Here is a 19486-nt window from a genome sequence, read left to right on the forward strand (position 1 = left end):
AGAGCTGATCTACAGACACATAAAAAATTGTTAAGAATCACAATGTGACTGTTCTGTGTCTCATCATATGAAGAAATATAAAACACAATTTAAAGGAGGGGTTTACTAGGATAGTAGAGGGAAGAGTGGTGTTTCAGTATAATATGTTTTTAAGTCCTGTAACACAGAAATTCCCATTAGAGAATGCCTATCTTGGCGGTATTCCTAAATTTATCTAACAGCCTCATAACATTATAAGAACAAACATTTGCAGGCTAAGGTAAGGATCTAAAAAATTATTTTACATTTAACAGCCAAATGTAATCATCTACAGTTACCTTTACTTCTTCTTAAAATAACTTACTTGTTCCACTTGAGATGACTATCTACCTCAAATGTACACATGCATGTATCTAAGTGCTAGCATGCAGAGTAGTTTCAGCTTCAAATTACCCTTAAAAAGACATATTCAGAGTAAGAGGGAGGATGGAGGGAAGTGGCACATGAAGATTGACCAAGCATACTGGACTGATGATCATCCCCACAGAAAGCGGTATTTTTCAACATTGAGGGCTACTTAATTTTCTTAGAAACAGAAGTATAACACAGATCAAGAAAGCCTATGAGATGATACTTTTTAATTAAAATGTTTGTCCCCAAAAGATTACGATAAAAAAGAATTTAAAAAAACAACTTTGCAAACATGTTCTTACTAAACCTTCATTACATTATGCTTTGCTCCAGATTAAACATGCTTTCATGTAAGCGTATTATAATTTCAAATATGTCATTCCAATAATTTACTTTATTCCTAGTGGTCAGTGACACAAAACCTCAGACCAAAGCTTGCCTCACGCATTCCCACTCATCTCACTTACCAAGTTGTAAATGCCAAGCAGCAGTGCTTCAATGCAACCATTACTCTGCCTATCCCTGCTGGCAGTAAGACGCAGATATACCCAGATCAACTCCGGCAAAAATTGCAGTGTGAATCTCTTGAGCCGAACTTCAGAACTACGATACAGTTCAAAGAGCTGGTGGCAAACAGGCTCCAGGAGCTGTGGAAAGGCAAAAAGGCTAATAATTTACTGTTAGGCTCCTCTAAGAAGGGAGAATGAAACAGCAAATATAGGGGCTATATCATACGGCTACTGCAGCCAGTAAAGATGTTCCTTGATAACAAGTGAATGAACCAAAATGATATCTGCATTCCTTTAAAGAAAATCTGTAAGGACAGACCCAAGGGGCACTGGTATGCAGTACTGGGAAATGCGGCCTTACTACAAACACTACCATCTTGCGCTTTGAGAATATTATTCTTCTAGGCCTGTCAGTATGAGACTTATTTTGCATATATGTATTAATTTAAGACATGTGACAGGCACATGGCTTGAACTATGTGCACCACAAAACTTTCAAGGTGCAGTTGTAATGTTTATAAAAGTACAAAGGTTAAAGATTAGCTGGTTCCAGTACAAGAATCAAATAAGGCCCTTGTCGAGTCAGTGTGATATAAGCACAAGAAAATCCCTGCCACTGTAAGGGTCTATAATGACAAATTATTAGTTAAGCATCCATAAAACTTAAGGGGGGGGGGGAGATTCAACATCCAGAAAGATGGAGGCATCCATGTAACCTAAAGCATCTATGTTAATATTGAATAATTACATAGTCAGAAAATAGAGGCCAGAATCTCAACTGTTTGTTATAACCATATATGCTTTATGCAGCTCTCATATACATACATAGAATCATAGAATAGTTAGGGTTGGAAAGGACCTTAACATCATCTAGTTCCAACCCCTCTGCCATAGGCAGGGACACCACACCCTAGACCACGTCACCCAAGGCTCCGTCCAGCCTGGCCTTGAACACTGCCAGGGATGAAGCATTTACCACTTCTTTGGGCAACCAACTGGAACAACTGTTCCAGTGCCTCACCATGCTTATATTAAAATTAAATGACACATAAAATTTTTTAGAGCAATGTTCTTTCCCTGATTTGTCTATTCATCAAAATCTTAGTAACCAGAATTTCCTGCAGAATTCACCATCACTCTTCTGTTATGCTGTATGAAGACGTATTTCTGCGGTTTGTTGTGAACCACCCACCCCCTCAGAAAAAAACACTTTTAAGAAGTCCCTTGCTATCAGCAGAGGGGCAGACTTTTTTACAGGTGATTAGTTTCAATGTTTGGTATATGTGCAGTGCTGTAAATCTGTATGACTGTACAACTTCACATACACGTATTTAGACTTACATATTTTATTCTAGCATATTACACATACGCAACATCGATCTGACAGAATTTTCTATCAAGACAGCTGCCTTAACAGAGCATCACCCCTCTGGTGAATGCATTAGTTTCTTTCCAAACACACAGTATTCTGGTCAGTGAAGCATGCCATTTTTAAACCACTGATTACATAAGCCATAACATGACATCTACAAAGAATAAAACTTTGCTATCAGACAAATCTCTTATTATACAAGGCTCTGGGTATAAGCACCTTGTGTAACAAGGCTTCTGATTAACAGCCTAGTTACTCTTAGCTAGAAGCCTGCTTTTACAAGTGAAGCAACGGGAGACTCCACATGAGAGTGAGGGAAGAAAGCTGACACTGACAATGTTGATACAGAATGAGAGAAATACACAAATTTTTTACAAGCCATATATGTAAAATACCTGACCACTTCATTTTTGTTTTGGGATTTACATGAAATTAGAAGCCCATAAATCTTTTGTTGCAATCATTTTAGTAAAATGATGCTAGGGCTTTCTCTATCAAGTTGAACATGTATTATTTTATCTAGTATATATTTTCCAGTATTTCATACCTATAAAGCACTTTATGTTCAAAAGATGCGTATGTATATTCTTTCTTAATATTTGCTTGGTAGAAACTCTCATCTAGAAGTGATACTGTTAAAACTATTTGTTACAGTCAATGTTCAAATCCTCACAAACAGAACTGTATCTTTGTTTTATGGAAGGCCCAGCACATTTTAGATGATCAAATAAAAAACAAAACAAAACAGGTTAATAAAGAATTCAGAGATCACTGAATGCATTTGTAGGTTTTCTTTTAAAGAAAATATAAGCAAGAAGCTAGCATAAAAAAAGTAGAAATCTATGGAAATAATGGATAAAAAAATATTTGCAAGGAGAGAACAGGTGCAAGAAAAGCTAAACAAATATTACCAGAAACCAGATATATACAGCAGCATTGCTATAAATGGTACTTCTATTAGATTAGAGATGACAGCAGCCCAAAGCTATTTCCTTTCGAAATTAGCCATTAAAAACAATGGAAAAGAATAATTTACTTTAGCTAAAGTCAGATCAGACTCAACCAGAGCAGTTACTGAGTTTATTCTACTTTCTTTCAAAGATTTATTTTTTTTTTTACTTCCCCCCCCCCCATAAAAATAGCCTTTTAAGTGAAACCATGCTCCCGAGAAAGACACAAGCAATATGCAGTCACTGGTGCTGCAAGCATGTAAATACTCCTCATTTCTTGTAGTAGTCATATTAGTTGTGCAGAAGGTTTAACAACTGCAAATTACTTAGATGAAAACCTGAAAGTTGTTTGTAGCAACTACTGTAGCACTTTTGGTATGTTCAGAGCTTTAAGTCCACAAGAAAAAGCTGCCTTGCTTTTTAAAATCATTAAAATGCCATGATCTTCTCCCACCTGGAAACACAAAACTTGACACTGTAAGAGAGAACAAATGTTTTCCTTGCATCCTAGTTATCTGGCTTTTCAGAGAACCAGCCTCTTCCAATTAATTCTCTGAATATAAATATTGAGAAGACACTGGATAAACAGAGGAAATGGAGCTTCCGTCACCAGTAGTGGGTGTATACATGAACTAGCACACACTTTTTTAATCCCAGAGATCTTTCAGTCCAAAGTCAAAGGAAACTGAGTAGTAGCACAGCAGTCAGCCAAAGAATAGTAAGTAAAAAGTCTCTTACGATATCCCTGATGAATAGCTTTAGTTTGGCTTATTTTACAAGTTTGCCACATTTTAAGAACCATCCCTTGAAGTTAAATATAACGTATTATAAAATGCACAACAAAGATTTGAAATGCTTGCCTTCCTGATTAATTCAATCATGGTAGAAAATAATGTGCTCATTTTAGGTGTAACTATAACATAATGGGTGAAATTAGTTATTATTTGAAGAGTCCTGGGTCAGAGAAGTGCTTGGCATTGCAAAGGTGATCCTCTTTTATTTCAAGACTAAGTTTTCCAAGTTAAACAGCCCCACAGGAATATTAAATGCTTAAATTACAGTACTTCATTAACTTAAAATCCATAGAGCATTTATGTCTACAATCATAAAGGAACTCTGAAAATTCAAAATATCTGAAAAAAAGCCAACAACCCAGTACTTCAAAAGCACTTCACTTTAAAATTCAAATGTTATGCAAAAATCATTAATCAGTTAAATAAGCTGTTTATGAGCAAGATCACTCTCTACTTTTTATGTAACTTTCTGTTTCAGTCATTATCTTCTCCATATTCAAGAGAGTCAAGGAATTTCCTAAAAGGTTAACTGTAACAACTGTATTGAACCTGACCATATGCTTGCTTTCATTTGAAAGCTCTCAAACTGGTAGACAGCTGTCAAAAAGACAAACACCTTGGTCATTTGTTTTGGTTCCTAAACATTCTGGTTCCATGTTAAATTAATAATACTGGTCTTAAGATAGAATTGTGTGACTGTAGAAAAATTCGTGTTTGCTCTAAACAGTTTGCCCCTTTCAGAAAATTTTAAAAAAGGGTCAACTTTATGATTAAATTGTACTAAAGAAATTACTTGTCCAACAAGTTTAAGAATCCAGCAAGTACATTTTTAGAATGGCCTACCACATAAGTTTTATGTTCATAAGTAATCAGTTATCCTTCTAACAAATGCCCTATAAAGCATATTTTAAAAACCTCCCACTTAAAGCCAAATATTGCCACAGAATTATGCGAAGTAGTGAATTTACTGTTGTAATACTCCTTACACACAAGTAAGTTTGGAAGATGTGCAACAAGGAAATAATTCCTTAACAAGCAGAACCTGAAATTAATCAGCCGTGAGTCTTATCTTATACCTGATATCAGAATCAGGCCAAACAACAACAGCAGTTCCAAAGAGGAATACTTGACAAGCAGTGTGCAATACCCTTAGGCTACTGTCCCACCCTTAAGAAGATACTCTTTTTGCAAATCTGGTTTTTTCATCATTAAAAAAATGAATCAAATGCTTATTCTCAAAGCAAACGAAAGCTTTTACATTTTCAGAAGTATACACACACAATTATACATACCAAAAGACAACAGCAGCAATGGTGGCTTCAGGTTGGAAAGAGAATAACAGTGGCTTCAATCCCAAGAAAAAGGTCACTATGCAAGTAATTTGTGACACTGAAATAAAGTTGACAGCTCTGAAGCTTGCTTTTTTTTTTTATATTACATGAGCATTATGTAATCTCCTTAAGGTCAATCAAGCATTCAGCTTCCAAAAGCAGCTGAGCTGTGCTTAGAAAAATAAAGAACTTCCTTGCTGCGTACACTTGCCATTTAATTTATAAATATACAGGAGATCACAGATGATAAATAAAATATTTTGAAGCATTTTATCTGAAGTAGTTTACATAGCAGAGAACAGTATGCTTACACAATTTTTTCAGAAGTTATATTTCACACACTTTCTCAGAAATGCTCATAGCAGAAGCCAATGGAATAGAAAGCTCAGTTTAATGCCATTTGCAAAATGAATTACGTACATGGGTAAGCTAAATTTTCATTGTGTATATTTATATTTTGGGGCCCTGGTTCTGCTCTAGTTTACAGCAGAGTAAAACTAAATTACACAAACATGATACTATGATAAGCAAAAGAAGATCTGGTTATTTTAATAGGATTTAATAAATTGATTCTATCTTCCACTGTAATAAGCCACCAGGTGAAAGCACACTGGTCTTACTGAGTTCCACTGTAAGGCCTACTTTTCTCTGTTATGCCTGAAAGGTGTTTTCTGGGAGAAAAAACCCAAACCTCACACCAAATCAAGTGTAACAGTCAGCTGTGCAAGTAAAATGTAGCAGACAGCATAAACTGTATTTCTGGGAGCCGATGAGGTTCTGTCTTACCAGAAAGTCATTAAACTAACTGTCAAAAAAATAAGAGAGCAAAAAGAGGGGTGATACCTGTGTTGGACTACCTTAGGAAGAAGAATTGAAGAATCTTACTCTCCATCTCCATTTCTCAATTAGTTTTAGTTGTAGAGGTGAAAGATACAAGAATGTGAACAAAAATCTTTTTTAATGTCTCCTACCTCATTATTTGGGTCTTGAATGACCTTATAAAGAGCTGGTACCAGTGGTTTTTTTCGGTGCAATGTAGCTGCATAGCTGGAAATTTGTGTTTCAGGTAACGCCTAAAGAAAAAAAAAAAAAAAACCAAAAACAAACCTGTTACCCAGATAAATCAATGCTTCCAAGCATTAAAGATCTCCACGAAGGATTTAGTCCCATCCCAATATTAAGAAAAATATTAAGGAAAAGTTCAATAAATGTTCATTCAGCAGAAGTTCTCCATACGAATAGCACTTGGGGGCACATACCAACTTTCAGAGTTAAATCCAAAAGCAGTTTCAGATTTATCTTTCACAAAACCATTAGCGCCAACTTGATACACAGACTCTCTTTCTTGATATTCTGTATTTAACAGGCACTTTTCAAAGTCTTTATCAAATTAACCTGAATTATTTAAGAGGTGTGGATAATCTAGAATGTGCATAGACAGCCTCAAGTCCCACCAAGCAACCACATCTGTGGATTGTGCAACCTTGGCACCTCAGCAAATTTCCAACAGCATGTAATGACTGTGTATCACCAATGATGAGAAGAGTTACTAATTCTTAATTTAATTAACAGATTAATTTCCTATCAGTCATGAAATACAGTTTTCTTGTTTACACATTATCCTGTATTTCACTCAGAGTAATTATCAAAATGCAAGACATCTTAAAAATACTTCAGATTCTTCATGAAAACATAATTAATTTTATGTAGACTATACAAAAAAAGCACCCCAACAACAGCCAAATATTTTTCTTTACTTTTTAAACTCCAAACATTTATACTGTTTTGGGTTTTTTTAATAGAAAAGTTGCTCAACTAGAAATTTGGGCAAGATTATCCAGCTGTTAGTTAAATTCTATCAGCTTAATCTATACAGAAATATACGCTTTAAAAAAAGCCACACAGTTACAGCAGTGTTCTGCTCTACAATAATATACAATAAAAATAAACTTATTATGTACCAGCTGACTCATTTACATAGACCTTTATGCATGCTTTAGATGCACAAAGATGCATCTAGATGCATGCTTTATGCATCATAAGTTGAAAGAGCAAGATATTTAAAATGTCACTTAATGGATAGTAAGAAAACAAAAACCGAAACAGTGTTCTGTGCATAAAGCCGATGGCGTAACTATCATTCATCTCAGCTGACCTTGAATTCTGACAGCCATTCTTCCACGACACCTCGTTCTGATCCCAGCATTTTCTTACTACTTTTGCTTTTCTCTTACCTTTTGAACAGAAAAAAGAAATTAAATGAAGAGGTCTAGCAGCAAAACTTAGTTTTGTAAAATCCTACCCCAATGAAAAGTTGTTAACATATTTCCAACAGAATTATATAACATTAAACAGGAAAAGTTGCATTTTGGACAAGTGGTCCCATTTTCTAACAATGATTAAACTCTTCAGAGTTTTAGTCGAAAGTACTGCACATTAATGGGGGAGGAAGAAAAAGAAGGATTGAGTGCTTCAGGCCAAAATGTACATTATTTAAGACAAACACATTATCCCATTTTTGCTCCCTTATGAAATATAGTACAAAGAAAAGACAAAGTAAAGAGCATCATGGAACAAATCATATGAGACATTATAATGACAGTTCTAGATACAGCAGCAAATACAGTAGATGCTACTGTAGTAAAGCAGTTTCATAAAATCAGTTATTAGAAATCCTAATAACAGAACTTTACTCCATAAACCTCATTCTTGCAGAATATGGAGGCTTCTCGTTCAAACAGCAAGATTTAACTCTCCTAAAAGTATGCTGAAATTCTCAGAAACTAAAATAAAATAAAACAAAGAAAACTTGCAAAGGACAACTGCTGTATTTTCTATTTCATATACAAGTCATATTCTAGCATCTTTCAAATTCGCATAAATTTAATTCTCAAGGCAATAGCAAGAATGTTTACAATACAAGGCATCATTAGACACCTTTGCTTAATGTTTAAAGAGGTCTAAATAACAAGGGTCATTTTGTCTTTCTGCATGTTCTGAGTACAGGTTGACAATGCCTGGAAGTCAGTAAGGTCCCAGAAAATTTTAATCTTATGAACTGAAATGAAGCTATAGCCTAAACCTAGAGACTGAAATCTAAGAATCATGACCTGAAAAGGAATAAATTGAGGAGACAGTAAAATATAAGATCAGTTTGAAGCCATACTAGACATACAAATACTTCTGAGTTGAGGTTTCATCAAAAGTTTATTTTTGACAGGACCTGCAGGTTAACAGCTGCCTGAACAGAAACAAGAAAGAGAAAATCCCTGAAGGGACACTGCGTTTTAAGAGATAATTTGGTATACTGCTGTTGGTGATATTGCCATATAACAATAACATGCCACAAAGCTGTCACACAGTCACGTAACTTTACCATATTTTTCCTAAAAATTACAAATACCCATCAGCTTCAAAGCCTACTCCTCCTTTTTCTTTTAATAAATATTTTTTCCTTCAATACAATCAAATTTTTCTGATGTTCTTAGCCTGAGATGGGGAAAAGAAGAGAAACATTTCTACAACCAGATGATAACAAGATGAAGATGGCTATAATCATCTTTAATTCCATAAACACTTATGTTCATCAACTTCATACAAGTAATGTCAATAATAAATTAAGTGCTACTATTTGCAGAATTTATTGTAAAATTTACAGGAAAAAGGCAGGTAAACATGAAGTGAATTATTTACTTTCTACAATTTTCTTTCAAATGTGTTCTGAAAATTATTTAGGCTCAAGCAAAAATTATTGGTTTCATATAAAAATTACATCATGGAAGTCCTATGATAAATGGCCTTTAAATAGCCAGACTACGTGACTGGAATCACTTGTTCTGGTCTCAGAACATACTTGCTTTGATTTTTGAAAAAAGATTTGTATTTAAAAATAGATAGGTATTTGTTAAATGGAAAATGAAATGAAATAAGATATTAAAAAATGTATTGCGAAGCTGCAAGTTCAATGTTAACAACCTTGTACGAACAGGGCTACATGTAGCATCTCACATGGCCCTTGACATAGAGTCATTCAGAGAATACAAACTCCTGTGGGTAAAGAACTGCCTCAGATTACTAAAGCATGTTTAAATATCCTAAAAGATATCAAATTCAGAAACAACATTCATTTAAATTCAAATGACACTTGGGGGACTTACTGCAGCAGAAGTGCGGAGAGATCAGTCTATAAAATAACACCACACAACTAAATAGATCTCTGCAAACAAAGGTTTCCAAAGACATCCTTTTCAATAGATAGGGAAACAGATACCACTCATCAAAATGAGGCATGGATTTAAGTTAATTTAAACCACTACAGGACATACTACAGAAAAAGTTGAGATTTAGTTGATTTTGCTTGGAGGGAAAAAAAAAAAAAAATCTACAGAAAGTGCAACATTCAATTTTACCTCTTCAAAGAAGTCAATTTTCTAAAGGAGGAAGAGGAGGAGGAATGGAGCAGTTTTTCAACCTGGGATGCATTTGTCAAGTCTTCAAGTACTGCCTGTTTTCTGAAAGGTGAAAAGAAGCTCTGATGATCACAAATAAGGAGAAATATAGTAAAGCAAACAACAATGCATCTATTTTCTTGACCTTAAAAACTGAAGTTCATCAAATCCATTAAAGCATATCTGGGTCCTTCTGTAACAAAGCAATTTGCAGTAAAAAACAAAACAAAACAACCCACACAAACCACAACAAACCCACAGAAAAACAAACAAAACAAACACTCATCATTTCAGCAGGAGGAAGAAAGGAGGAACTGCCTTCATCCAAAAAGTCGACTTTTGTCACCTATGTGGAAAACCCATTTGTGGTGCAGAGTACTACAAGCACACTAGAAAGGAAAACTGAAGCACTAGTCTTACGAAGAACAGCGCAAGAAAGGTGAAAGAAAAGAGTAATGCTTTTATAAAATGTGAGTTGAACCAATACCCTGACTTTGGAGAACAAATACCTCTTAACTGGTATACATTAAAGACTATTCCTTACTATCATTTTCTTAATACCTACTCCTTACAAAGCCAAAATTTCAATGTCATTGCAAAAATCATATATTACACTAAAAAGAGTTCACCTTTCACTGAACAATCCCTTCATACTGAGCATGAGGTAAACAACACACAAATGAGCCCACTTGAGGTAAATTAGAGGATTTCAGTATCTGGAAACCTCTAACAGGAAATTGAAGTACATGAACAATGGGTGTATTCCATTCCGTACTGCTTATTCAATTAATTACTTTTCTAAATTACTAAAAGGTTCCCTTTGCTAATTAGAGGTAGGTTAACAGGAGGTACCATCCTTTCCAGGCTACACTGTGACTGCTTTTATCACAAGACGGCATACACAAACCAATGTCCTCTATGAATTTTCAAAAATCAACTGTTGTTTTTGGGTTTTGTGTTTGGTTTGGTTTTTTTAATGCAATTCCTTGCAGAGATCTTAAATAACAGTTCTGAATTAATTAAATTAGAATCATCATCTTCTTACCCTGACTATAGTTATCAGAGGTTTGAAAAAACCAAACAAATTTCTAGCCTACATGCACACTATAGCTGATTACCTACAGATTTTTAAACATGCACAGGAGACCTGAAAGACAAATATATATGTATGTATTTAACTTATTATCAGTTGTTTCCTGTAATTATCAGGCACGCATCTTCAAGACAGATTATCAGGTCTGTAAGAGTTGGGAAGGCTTTAGAAATCCTGAACCAAGTTTTACAACAGGCTAGAAACAACCTTTATATCCAGACATGACATCTGATATACACCACACTCTGGAAATGTCATGAGGTCCCAGCTAGCTCTAAGTTATTACATTTGCTAATTAAAGGTTCAGTTGTACCTAACCTGCTATCCCTAGTGTCAAAACCAAAGATACAGATCCTGGAAGTTCATCAGGCACGCCTTTCCGGAGCTGCATTAAGTCAGACATTATTTTTTCCTGGATAGGAACTTGAGTTACTTTAGCCCCAAAACAAGCACCACAGTTATATACCAGCAAATCAGACATGGGAATTTCTATTTCTATACAAAAGGACTAAGCATAAGCAGATGTGCATGGACCTGGCTGGAGAATCAGGCTGTAACAGTTCAAAATTTTTGATTAACTTGTCAGTTTGCTTACAAATCAAATCTGCAGGTTTTCTAGAACTAAATTTAAGAAGATGATTTAAAACACATATTTTACATTGCATCACAAATAGGATGCGGGTCAAACTATTTTATACACTGAAAACAGTAAATTACTGTCCTTAAATCAGAGGCAAACATCAGCTGTAACTCTTGGCCAAAAATTCCCCAGTGATTACTTCAGCTTGGAAGATCCTGTTCAAACCTGGAGGCAAGAAGCTGCTCTCCTCCAGCACTATATCAACTTGAGAGATTACATCAAGTATGTATGAAGTTGACTATTTCCTTGGAGAAACCTTGCAAGGGAGAATTAAGATTATGCTTAAAAACAAACTAACCAAAAAACAACAGAAAACCCCATACCAAAACACAAATCCCCCTTCTCTTTACAATCCAGTGAACAACAGTACATATGAAATCATAGCACAGCTCCAACAAAAGCAAAACGTGTATTCGATAAAGCTACACCAAATACTATTGCATATTTTAAGTAGCAGCAAGTATTCTTTGCCCTGTAACATTACAATTCGGAGCAAGACTGCTAGGAGAACACTAAGCAAGCTAACTTGCAGAAATAAGTAAACACACAAGGCTATTAAGAAACACATGCATCAGGCCAGTAAAAATGTAGTAGTTTGGAGTAAGAGAAGAATACTACAAGTAAGTAAAATCAATGAATTTAAGTAGCAATTCGCCTGAGTCAGGATTAATCCTGGTGTATCTAAAGAAATTAGAAAACCAAAAAGAGTTGCTAGAATGATTCAAATGCTTTACTGCAAACTCTGTAGAGATCCCAATGTTCCTAATACGTTGTCAAAAATGTCAAGTACCATAATAGCGTAACATCTAATCTACCTAAGAAATTAACTCCTCCTATAGAAGTCTACTAAGCCTTAGAGAAAGTCCACATACAGCTGTCTGTCAAACAATTCAACTCACATGAAGTCATAAACTGAACCTGCGCTGCAATTCGGGTGCAGTTTGAGATCATAGTTAAGCCCATCTAGTGGCTAGCTACCATGAAAAAGGAAAAGATGACCTTCCCCAGTAATGCGCATAATTCTCTTACAATGTTTGTGCCATGCATTGACTTTCAAGCAAGCACTGTTTGGGAACTTCTTCCAGTGTAAGTGAGCTTCAGAACCAAAGCTATACCTGCTGCCTAGGAAATCAGCACCTTCAGAACAACTATTGAAGCACAGAGCTTATTCTACACCCTTTAATAGCAATGTCAGAAACAAAATCCAATGCACAGTGTCTTCTTACATGCGATACAGTAAGATTTAACAGTTCTACTTTGAAAAGCAGAAGAATTTTTAATGTTATATGTGATAACCTCCAAAGTATGCAAACGATTAGAATACAGGGCAACTGCCACAGGAATCTTGTGCTTGTTCATCCCTGAAGGACACTGTAGAGTGCTTTTTGTGTATTTGTTAGGAGAATAGGAAAAGAGCTTTACACAATAGATCTCTTTGGGCCACCTCTACTGTACAATCTATCCATTCTGAGTCAATGGCTCACTTCCACATGCAGCTTTGTGTGGTTGCTGCTATAAATACACCTAGTTGCTCTGACGCTTACAGAATGCTTTTGATGGGGTGTACATTAAAGACCAATAATATGAACTATATCCCAGGAGGAAAAGTGCCTTACCTATGTGTCAGTCTTGCACTACATTTATAGAAAAAAATATAAATACAACCTATTCATTTCTCCAATGCTGCATTTGCAGCCTTCTTGGAAAACTTTTTCAGATGTTAAAGCTTGCTTTGCTCATGTGGCTTAAAAAGGATACAGATAGATAGTTCTGCTGTATCAATACAGACGTAGTCCACACCTATTCCAGTTAGGATTACTCTACCAGTTCGGTTTTAGGACAAACCATCTCTCCCTTCCATATTATCTGCCTGGCTATTAAAAACATTTTTAAGGACTTGCACAAACAGGCAAGATAGTCAGGTCGTAGATTTACAGCACACTAACTGCGCTGGACTCCCTACATGAACATTCAACAAAGGCACAGTGAGCGTGTGAGCACAGTGCCCAGTGGCTGTGCACACCCTCCAAGCACTGCCCCATTCTGCACAGCACCAGCAGACTGTACTCTAGGATTTTCACATCAGCATCTGTAAAACACTGCTCATGCCTACATTCACCCCCTAGTTTGCTGTGACTTGATGGGGGAGGTAGGGGACCCGAAAAAAAAAAATCAAGCACCATGTGTCTCTAAAATAAACTGGTTAGCTGCATTAAATCCTGTGCATATTTATTCAAAGTTGAAGCCACCTGAACTAAGAGCATTAGATTTCATTTCCATAGTGTTCACATCCCTCCCAAAGCAAACAGAACACAGGGAACATAAAATTTCCCACACTGATTTTAAAAAGAGTGGATTTTTTTTTTCTACTATGGCTCAAAAATTCTTATAATATGTAGGACCCATAATATCTAACCAGAAATTAAGTTAGAAGAAACAGTAATAATTAAATGCACTAAAATATTTTACATATGAACTGATTAAGATCCCTTAAATACCAAACAAGCAAACAAGTTCAAATTCATGCTATAAGCATGTTCCAGGTAGAAACAGAGTCACTCAATGTTAAAATCAAATATAAAATTCAACTACTGAACAGCTTCCCCAAAAAAAGCACTTAAAATTATAATTTAAAAGTTTTCTCCTAAACTTAGTTATTTGGTATAACATGGCAGAATCTAAGACATAAGGCTGTTAAATCATTAGACCTGGAATCTTCACGCTTAAAATTAAAGCTACAATACTGTTCTCAAAGGAAGTCAGTCTTGCACTATGCATCTGCCAATTCCAGTCGAAATCTAAAGAGAATCTTACCAAGCAAAAGCACTCTCCTAGCTCATGCTATGCACACAAATCATAGAATCAGTCAATGAGGTTGGAAAACACCTTTAAGGTCATTGAGTCCAACCATTAACCTAACACTGACAAGTGCACCACAAGCACATGCCCCTAAGTGCCACATCTACAGGTCTTTTAAATACCTTCAGGGATGGTTACTCAACCACTTCCCTGGTAGCCTGTTCAAATGCTTGACAACCCTTTTGGTGAAGAAATTTTCCGTAACACCCAATCTAAACCTCCCCTGGAGCAACTTACGGCCATTTCCTCTTGTCCTATCACTTGTTACTTGGGAGAAGAGACCAATATCCACCTCACTACAACCTCCTTCGAGGTAGTTGTAGAGAGTGGCAAGTTCTCCTCCCCTGAGCCTTCTTTTCTCTAGGCTAAACAACCCCAGTTCCCTCAGCCGCTCCTTGCAAGGCCCTTTGCCATCTTTGTTGCCCTTCTCTGGGCATGCTTGAGCATCTCAATGTCTTTCTTGCAGTGAGAGGCCACCTTGAACAGAGTATTCAAGGTGCAGCCTCACCACTGCTGAGTACAGGGGGCCAATCACCTCCCTAGTCCTGCTGGCCACACTATTGCTGATACAAGCCAGGATGCTGTTGGCCTTCTTGGCTGCCTGGGCACAAGCTGACTCATTTTCAATGGCCATCAATCAACACATCCCCAGGTCCTTTACCAAAGAGCAGCTTTCCGGCTACTCTTCCCCAAGCCTGCAGCATTGCATGGGATGGGATTGTTGCGCATCCTTACTCTGAACTAAATCTATCCTCAATTCCTTTGATCCAGAATGTTCATATTTCAGTAAGAAAAGCACCTTTAATATAATTAATACTCTGGGAAAGACAACATGAGATAAGGTGGTCAGAACTACATAGGAAGCATTCTTGCTCACGACATGCACACTTTAACAAGCCAGATGAACTCTGGAGAAAGGAAACGAGGCAACATGCTCACAAACACAGATAAACAAACAAATAACAGCAAAAAAAACCCCAGTTTTAACTTCTCCCAATGAGCTATTCCTCAGTGCAGAGCTTTAAAAGATGGAATGGAAAAAGACTGGGTAATACATTCAACAACTTAATGAAAACATCTGCTCAGGAACGCGTCAGCATCCAGAAAAGAAATAAAGATGTTTGACCACACGGAAGCGGTACAAAGTAAATCTGAAAACATTTCAGTAGAGCATACAAAATAGATAACATGCTCTTATTTGAAATACTGGCCTACATCTGATTCAAGCAACCTAAAAAAGAAAAGAAGTATGTATAAGGCAGAAAAGTGGTCAAAAGGCAGTTAATGACAAAGATCATGAAAAATAACTTCTAAACTGAATATGGGAATAATTTTAAAAATTCAAAGAAAAGAAAGAACTCTGCATCTTAGAAGGACATGTAATGAAGTGGTAGAGGAAGTAGAATGGATTTTTCTGTAACACAGTAATACAAAATAAAACATTTAAATTTAGCAAGGTAGAAATGTTAGACTGCCAACAGTATACTGTTCCTCATACTGAAAGAGTAGAATTCATTATCATAAAATATTATGAGGGCAATAAGAATATATTCTAGATAAACATAGTTCTAGATGAAACATGTTTTACATAATTACTTCTTCTGCAGAACAAGAAAAGTGAAAGAAAACTTACTGGTGTAAGCTAGCACTTAATTGTCATGCTTTACAAAACGCTTCTCCTAGGAGCATCTTCCTCCTTAATCGCTCGGTATATAGGCAGATACAGCTTCACCCAGCTACTGTCAAGTTATATACTAGACTAACAGCCATGGTATGGTCCGATTTCCACAATGGAGAAGTGGTTGACTCCTAAGCTAATCTGATCTCAAGAGAAAATAAGATCAGCCTTGGGAATACTCAATTTTAGTAGCTCACCTCTTGTACTTACTTAAAAGTACAATGTATTATAACATACATTTCTTAAAATAAATGTATCACAAATACTCTTGTGATTCCCTTCTATCCATTTACATAAACGTACTATTCTATCACAATCATATTTAAGAAATAATTATACAAGCTGCCATTTTGGTAAGGACATTAGCAAATAAATTAAAAAAAAAAAAAAAAACACCAAACCAAAAAAACCCCCACAAATCAGAACTACAACTGCAACTTCATGTTAGAAACACATACAAGCATTCTGCCAGAACTCTCATGGTCATACAGCTCCAGAGCATGGAGAAACAGAAACTTCTACAAGATACAAAACTGACAAAGGAAGAAACGGAACATCTGAAGAGTTACTGATCTCAATCATCAGCTCAAGCACTCTCTGTAATACAAAGAGAGCCCTCTTCCAACTCCAGTTCTTAGGTAATTTATTTGCAAGCTTAAGCAGACAGACATGCATTCCAACTTTAAAATATAAACGCTGACATATTCTATATGTGGGATTTAGTTGCCAGCCTTATTAGAAAAGCCTTAGTCATGCAAAACAGCTTCGATAAGACATTTCTTCCCAGCCAACTCTGACTCATTAGTAATAATCAGCCTAAAATACTTTCTTTTTGGATATCAGCAACAAAGTCATGTGAAAATTATGGGAGAAAGCCTTACCACACTGAAGTCAAAGATGATTGACAATATTTCTGTAAACTTTCACAGTACCATACTTGCACAGTGAGCTCTGTTTGTGACCAAAAAGGTTACATCTATTTCGGCTGCTGAAAAAAGCAAAAGAAAAAGAAAAAGGAGGGGGGAAAAAGACAACCAATCTGTTCCAAAAAGCCTCCTATAAGTAATTTTAAACCCTAAATTACCTTCTGTGCCTTTTCGAGCACCAGAAAGCTCAGCTGTCGAACCTTCTACCTTTTTACAATTACTACAGTGAAACTGTGCTGTGCAGATACAAAAATGCTGAAGAAAAACAGGGCAGTGTGACTGAAAAAACAACACTGAAACAGACACTTTATAAAGAGTTTAAAATATTTTAAAGCTGATGTTTTCATTGCATTGTACAGAGTAGTTGTAGAAAGCTATGGAAAGCTATAGAAGTCAGGTGACTCTAGAGAAAAATTTAAGTCTTGTTTGCATCACAGTCTAAAAGCTTGAATAAAACCAACTGTACACTTGTAGCTAAGTCCCCCTCATAGGAGTTCATGCAATGAATGAAGCAGAAAAGGGAAGAGTTAAGATAATCAAGAATGTGGAAGGAGACATTTATCTTCTGTATATGAAGAAAGTACTCCTCTACTTCACTTACAGGATTTGGGAAGTTATAATAAAGAAATCATCCTGCAGCCTTAAATACAGCAAGACGTCAATTATTCTATTATAAAGACTCAACATACTTAAAATATATATATACACACACATACAGACACATAGGTTAGCCATAGAAATGTTACCTTATTCTCTCAGCACCAGTTTCCTTAGAAACAACTTCATGCAGTCATCCTACACTAAACCTAAAACATTCTCTTGTCAGGATCCTGTGTGATAACCCATCCTACGCTAAACAATACAGCCTTATCCTCCCTTTGCATCTGTTCATATGCAATAATTCTTCCTATGCTAGTTTGTCTGCAACTCATGAATTTCTTTACTTACGAAAACATTTCCATGCAAATTACTTTCCATGTAACCCTACCGCTCCCAAACACCTTCTTGGTTCACAGTTTTGGTTCATGAAGTAAAGTAAATCTAGAAACACTTAACTAAAGATAGAAAACGCATAGTAAGGGGGAGGGGGGCAAAGGGGGGAAGAAGAAAAAACTAACAGCAAACTAACACTTCCAAAATCACAGTTAAGGGACACTCAGTGCTAAGTACTAAAAATGAACAGTCACGACCTAGGAGAAATCTTGAAACAGAATTTCTGTGGGAACAAAGTAAAACTCAAACACAAAACAAAACAAATCAACAGAAAAACCCACACCACCAAAACCCCCTCAACACACACTGTAGAATAGAACTGCAAACTTGCTGAGAAAGATCACTATCTTGCCTGCAAAGGAAAGAAATGCTTGCAGAAATGGTTTAGGAATACAAACTGTAGATTCTAAGCAGCTTCACATATCTGAGCTGTAAAACCATCACTTGATAGAAATAAATGTCTGTTATGTTATGAAAATAGACATGAAAAGTGAAGTCCTCTATCAATTCCAGACTAATAAAATATGAACACATATTTCTCGCTGCATTATCTGCTACCAACTGCAACTCACACAAACTGGCATTTAGGCTACATATTCATTAATTGATTTACATAACCTCTTTTCTTCTACCCTAAATATTTCCAAAGAGACCTAACCTAAAGGATCCTCTGCTGAAAGTAACGAAATCCTTCATTCTAATTTTCCCAACTTCCAGATGGTAAAGCCTTCAGCTCTACGAAGTAGAATGTAAGTAAATGAAGCTGATGTGACCAATTTCCCCCCATCCACACACTTAAATGTCCACAAACTCTTAAATGAGCGGAATCTTCAAATGTATCTGAATTTACTTCAACTATAGCTAAAACTGTCATATTATTGATTTTTTAAAATGATACAGTAAGAATAAGAAGTTCCAACAATAAGTTCCAACATAAACTTCCAAAGTACCAGAGTTAAAGGTCCATGAGCATTACAATGCATTCCTTTATTGCACAATGCCATAAACTTCATACATGTGACTCGGATGAATCATTCACGTGTAAGATGTATGGTTTTCAAGGATAAAATTAATTCTAATACTATTTCCAATTGTTACTTCACAGGGAACAACTTTTCTTCTTCCATTTCATACATCACAGCATTATTTCAGTGTCAATCATTTTCAATCTCATGCTCATTTTCTGAAAGTTGGAAAATGGTTAAAACTACAAAGAACAATCTCACAAAATGAAAACCACTTTTATTTTACATTGAGATTAGACAGATCATACAAGTCACTATTTCCACACATAAGAAATAAAGCATGTTCCTGACCATCCTAACTCTGTACAAAACAATCCATTAAGAGCTATCTTCACATCAACTATCCACCGTTGACCCAACTGATTAGGGTGACTGTGGTATAAAAATTGATGCTCATGACCAAACCTAACTTCACTAGGATTCCTCCAGATGACAAAATTACATGGCCCTTGTTGGACTCTCTCATTTTCACAGCAAA

The 19486-nt window shown here is 35.9% G+C and overlaps 1 protein-coding gene across 9 annotated transcripts in view; it reads right to left on the reverse strand.

Annotated features, from left to right (window-relative positions):
• Positions 1–19486, reverse strand: part of FAM126B (family with sequence similarity 126 member B) — a 57148-nt gene that overhangs the window by 24868 nt on the left and 12794 nt on the right. For 6 of the 9 annotated variants that reach the window (XM_030485634.1, XM_030485638.1, XM_030485636.1 and 3 more), the window contains 4 exons: positions 9756–9857; positions 7502–7580; positions 6318–6419; positions 858–1037 (listed from right to left, as the gene is read on the reverse strand). In XM_030485634.1, the coding sequence (XP_030341494.1) occupies positions 858–1037; positions 6318–6419; positions 7502–7552 (333 nt within the window). In that variant the 5' untranslated portion in view covers positions 7553–7580; positions 9756–9857. The other 3 variants (XM_030485633.1, XM_030485632.1, XM_030485631.1) reach the window with 3 other exon arrangements.

The sequence above is a fragment of the Strigops habroptila genome, chromosome 5 (assembly GCF_004027225.2).
Source record: "Strigops habroptila isolate Jane chromosome 5, bStrHab1.2.pri, whole genome shotgun sequence".
In the NCBI taxonomy this organism is placed as follows: domain Eukaryota; kingdom Metazoa; phylum Chordata; class Aves; order Psittaciformes; family Psittacidae; genus Strigops; species Strigops habroptila.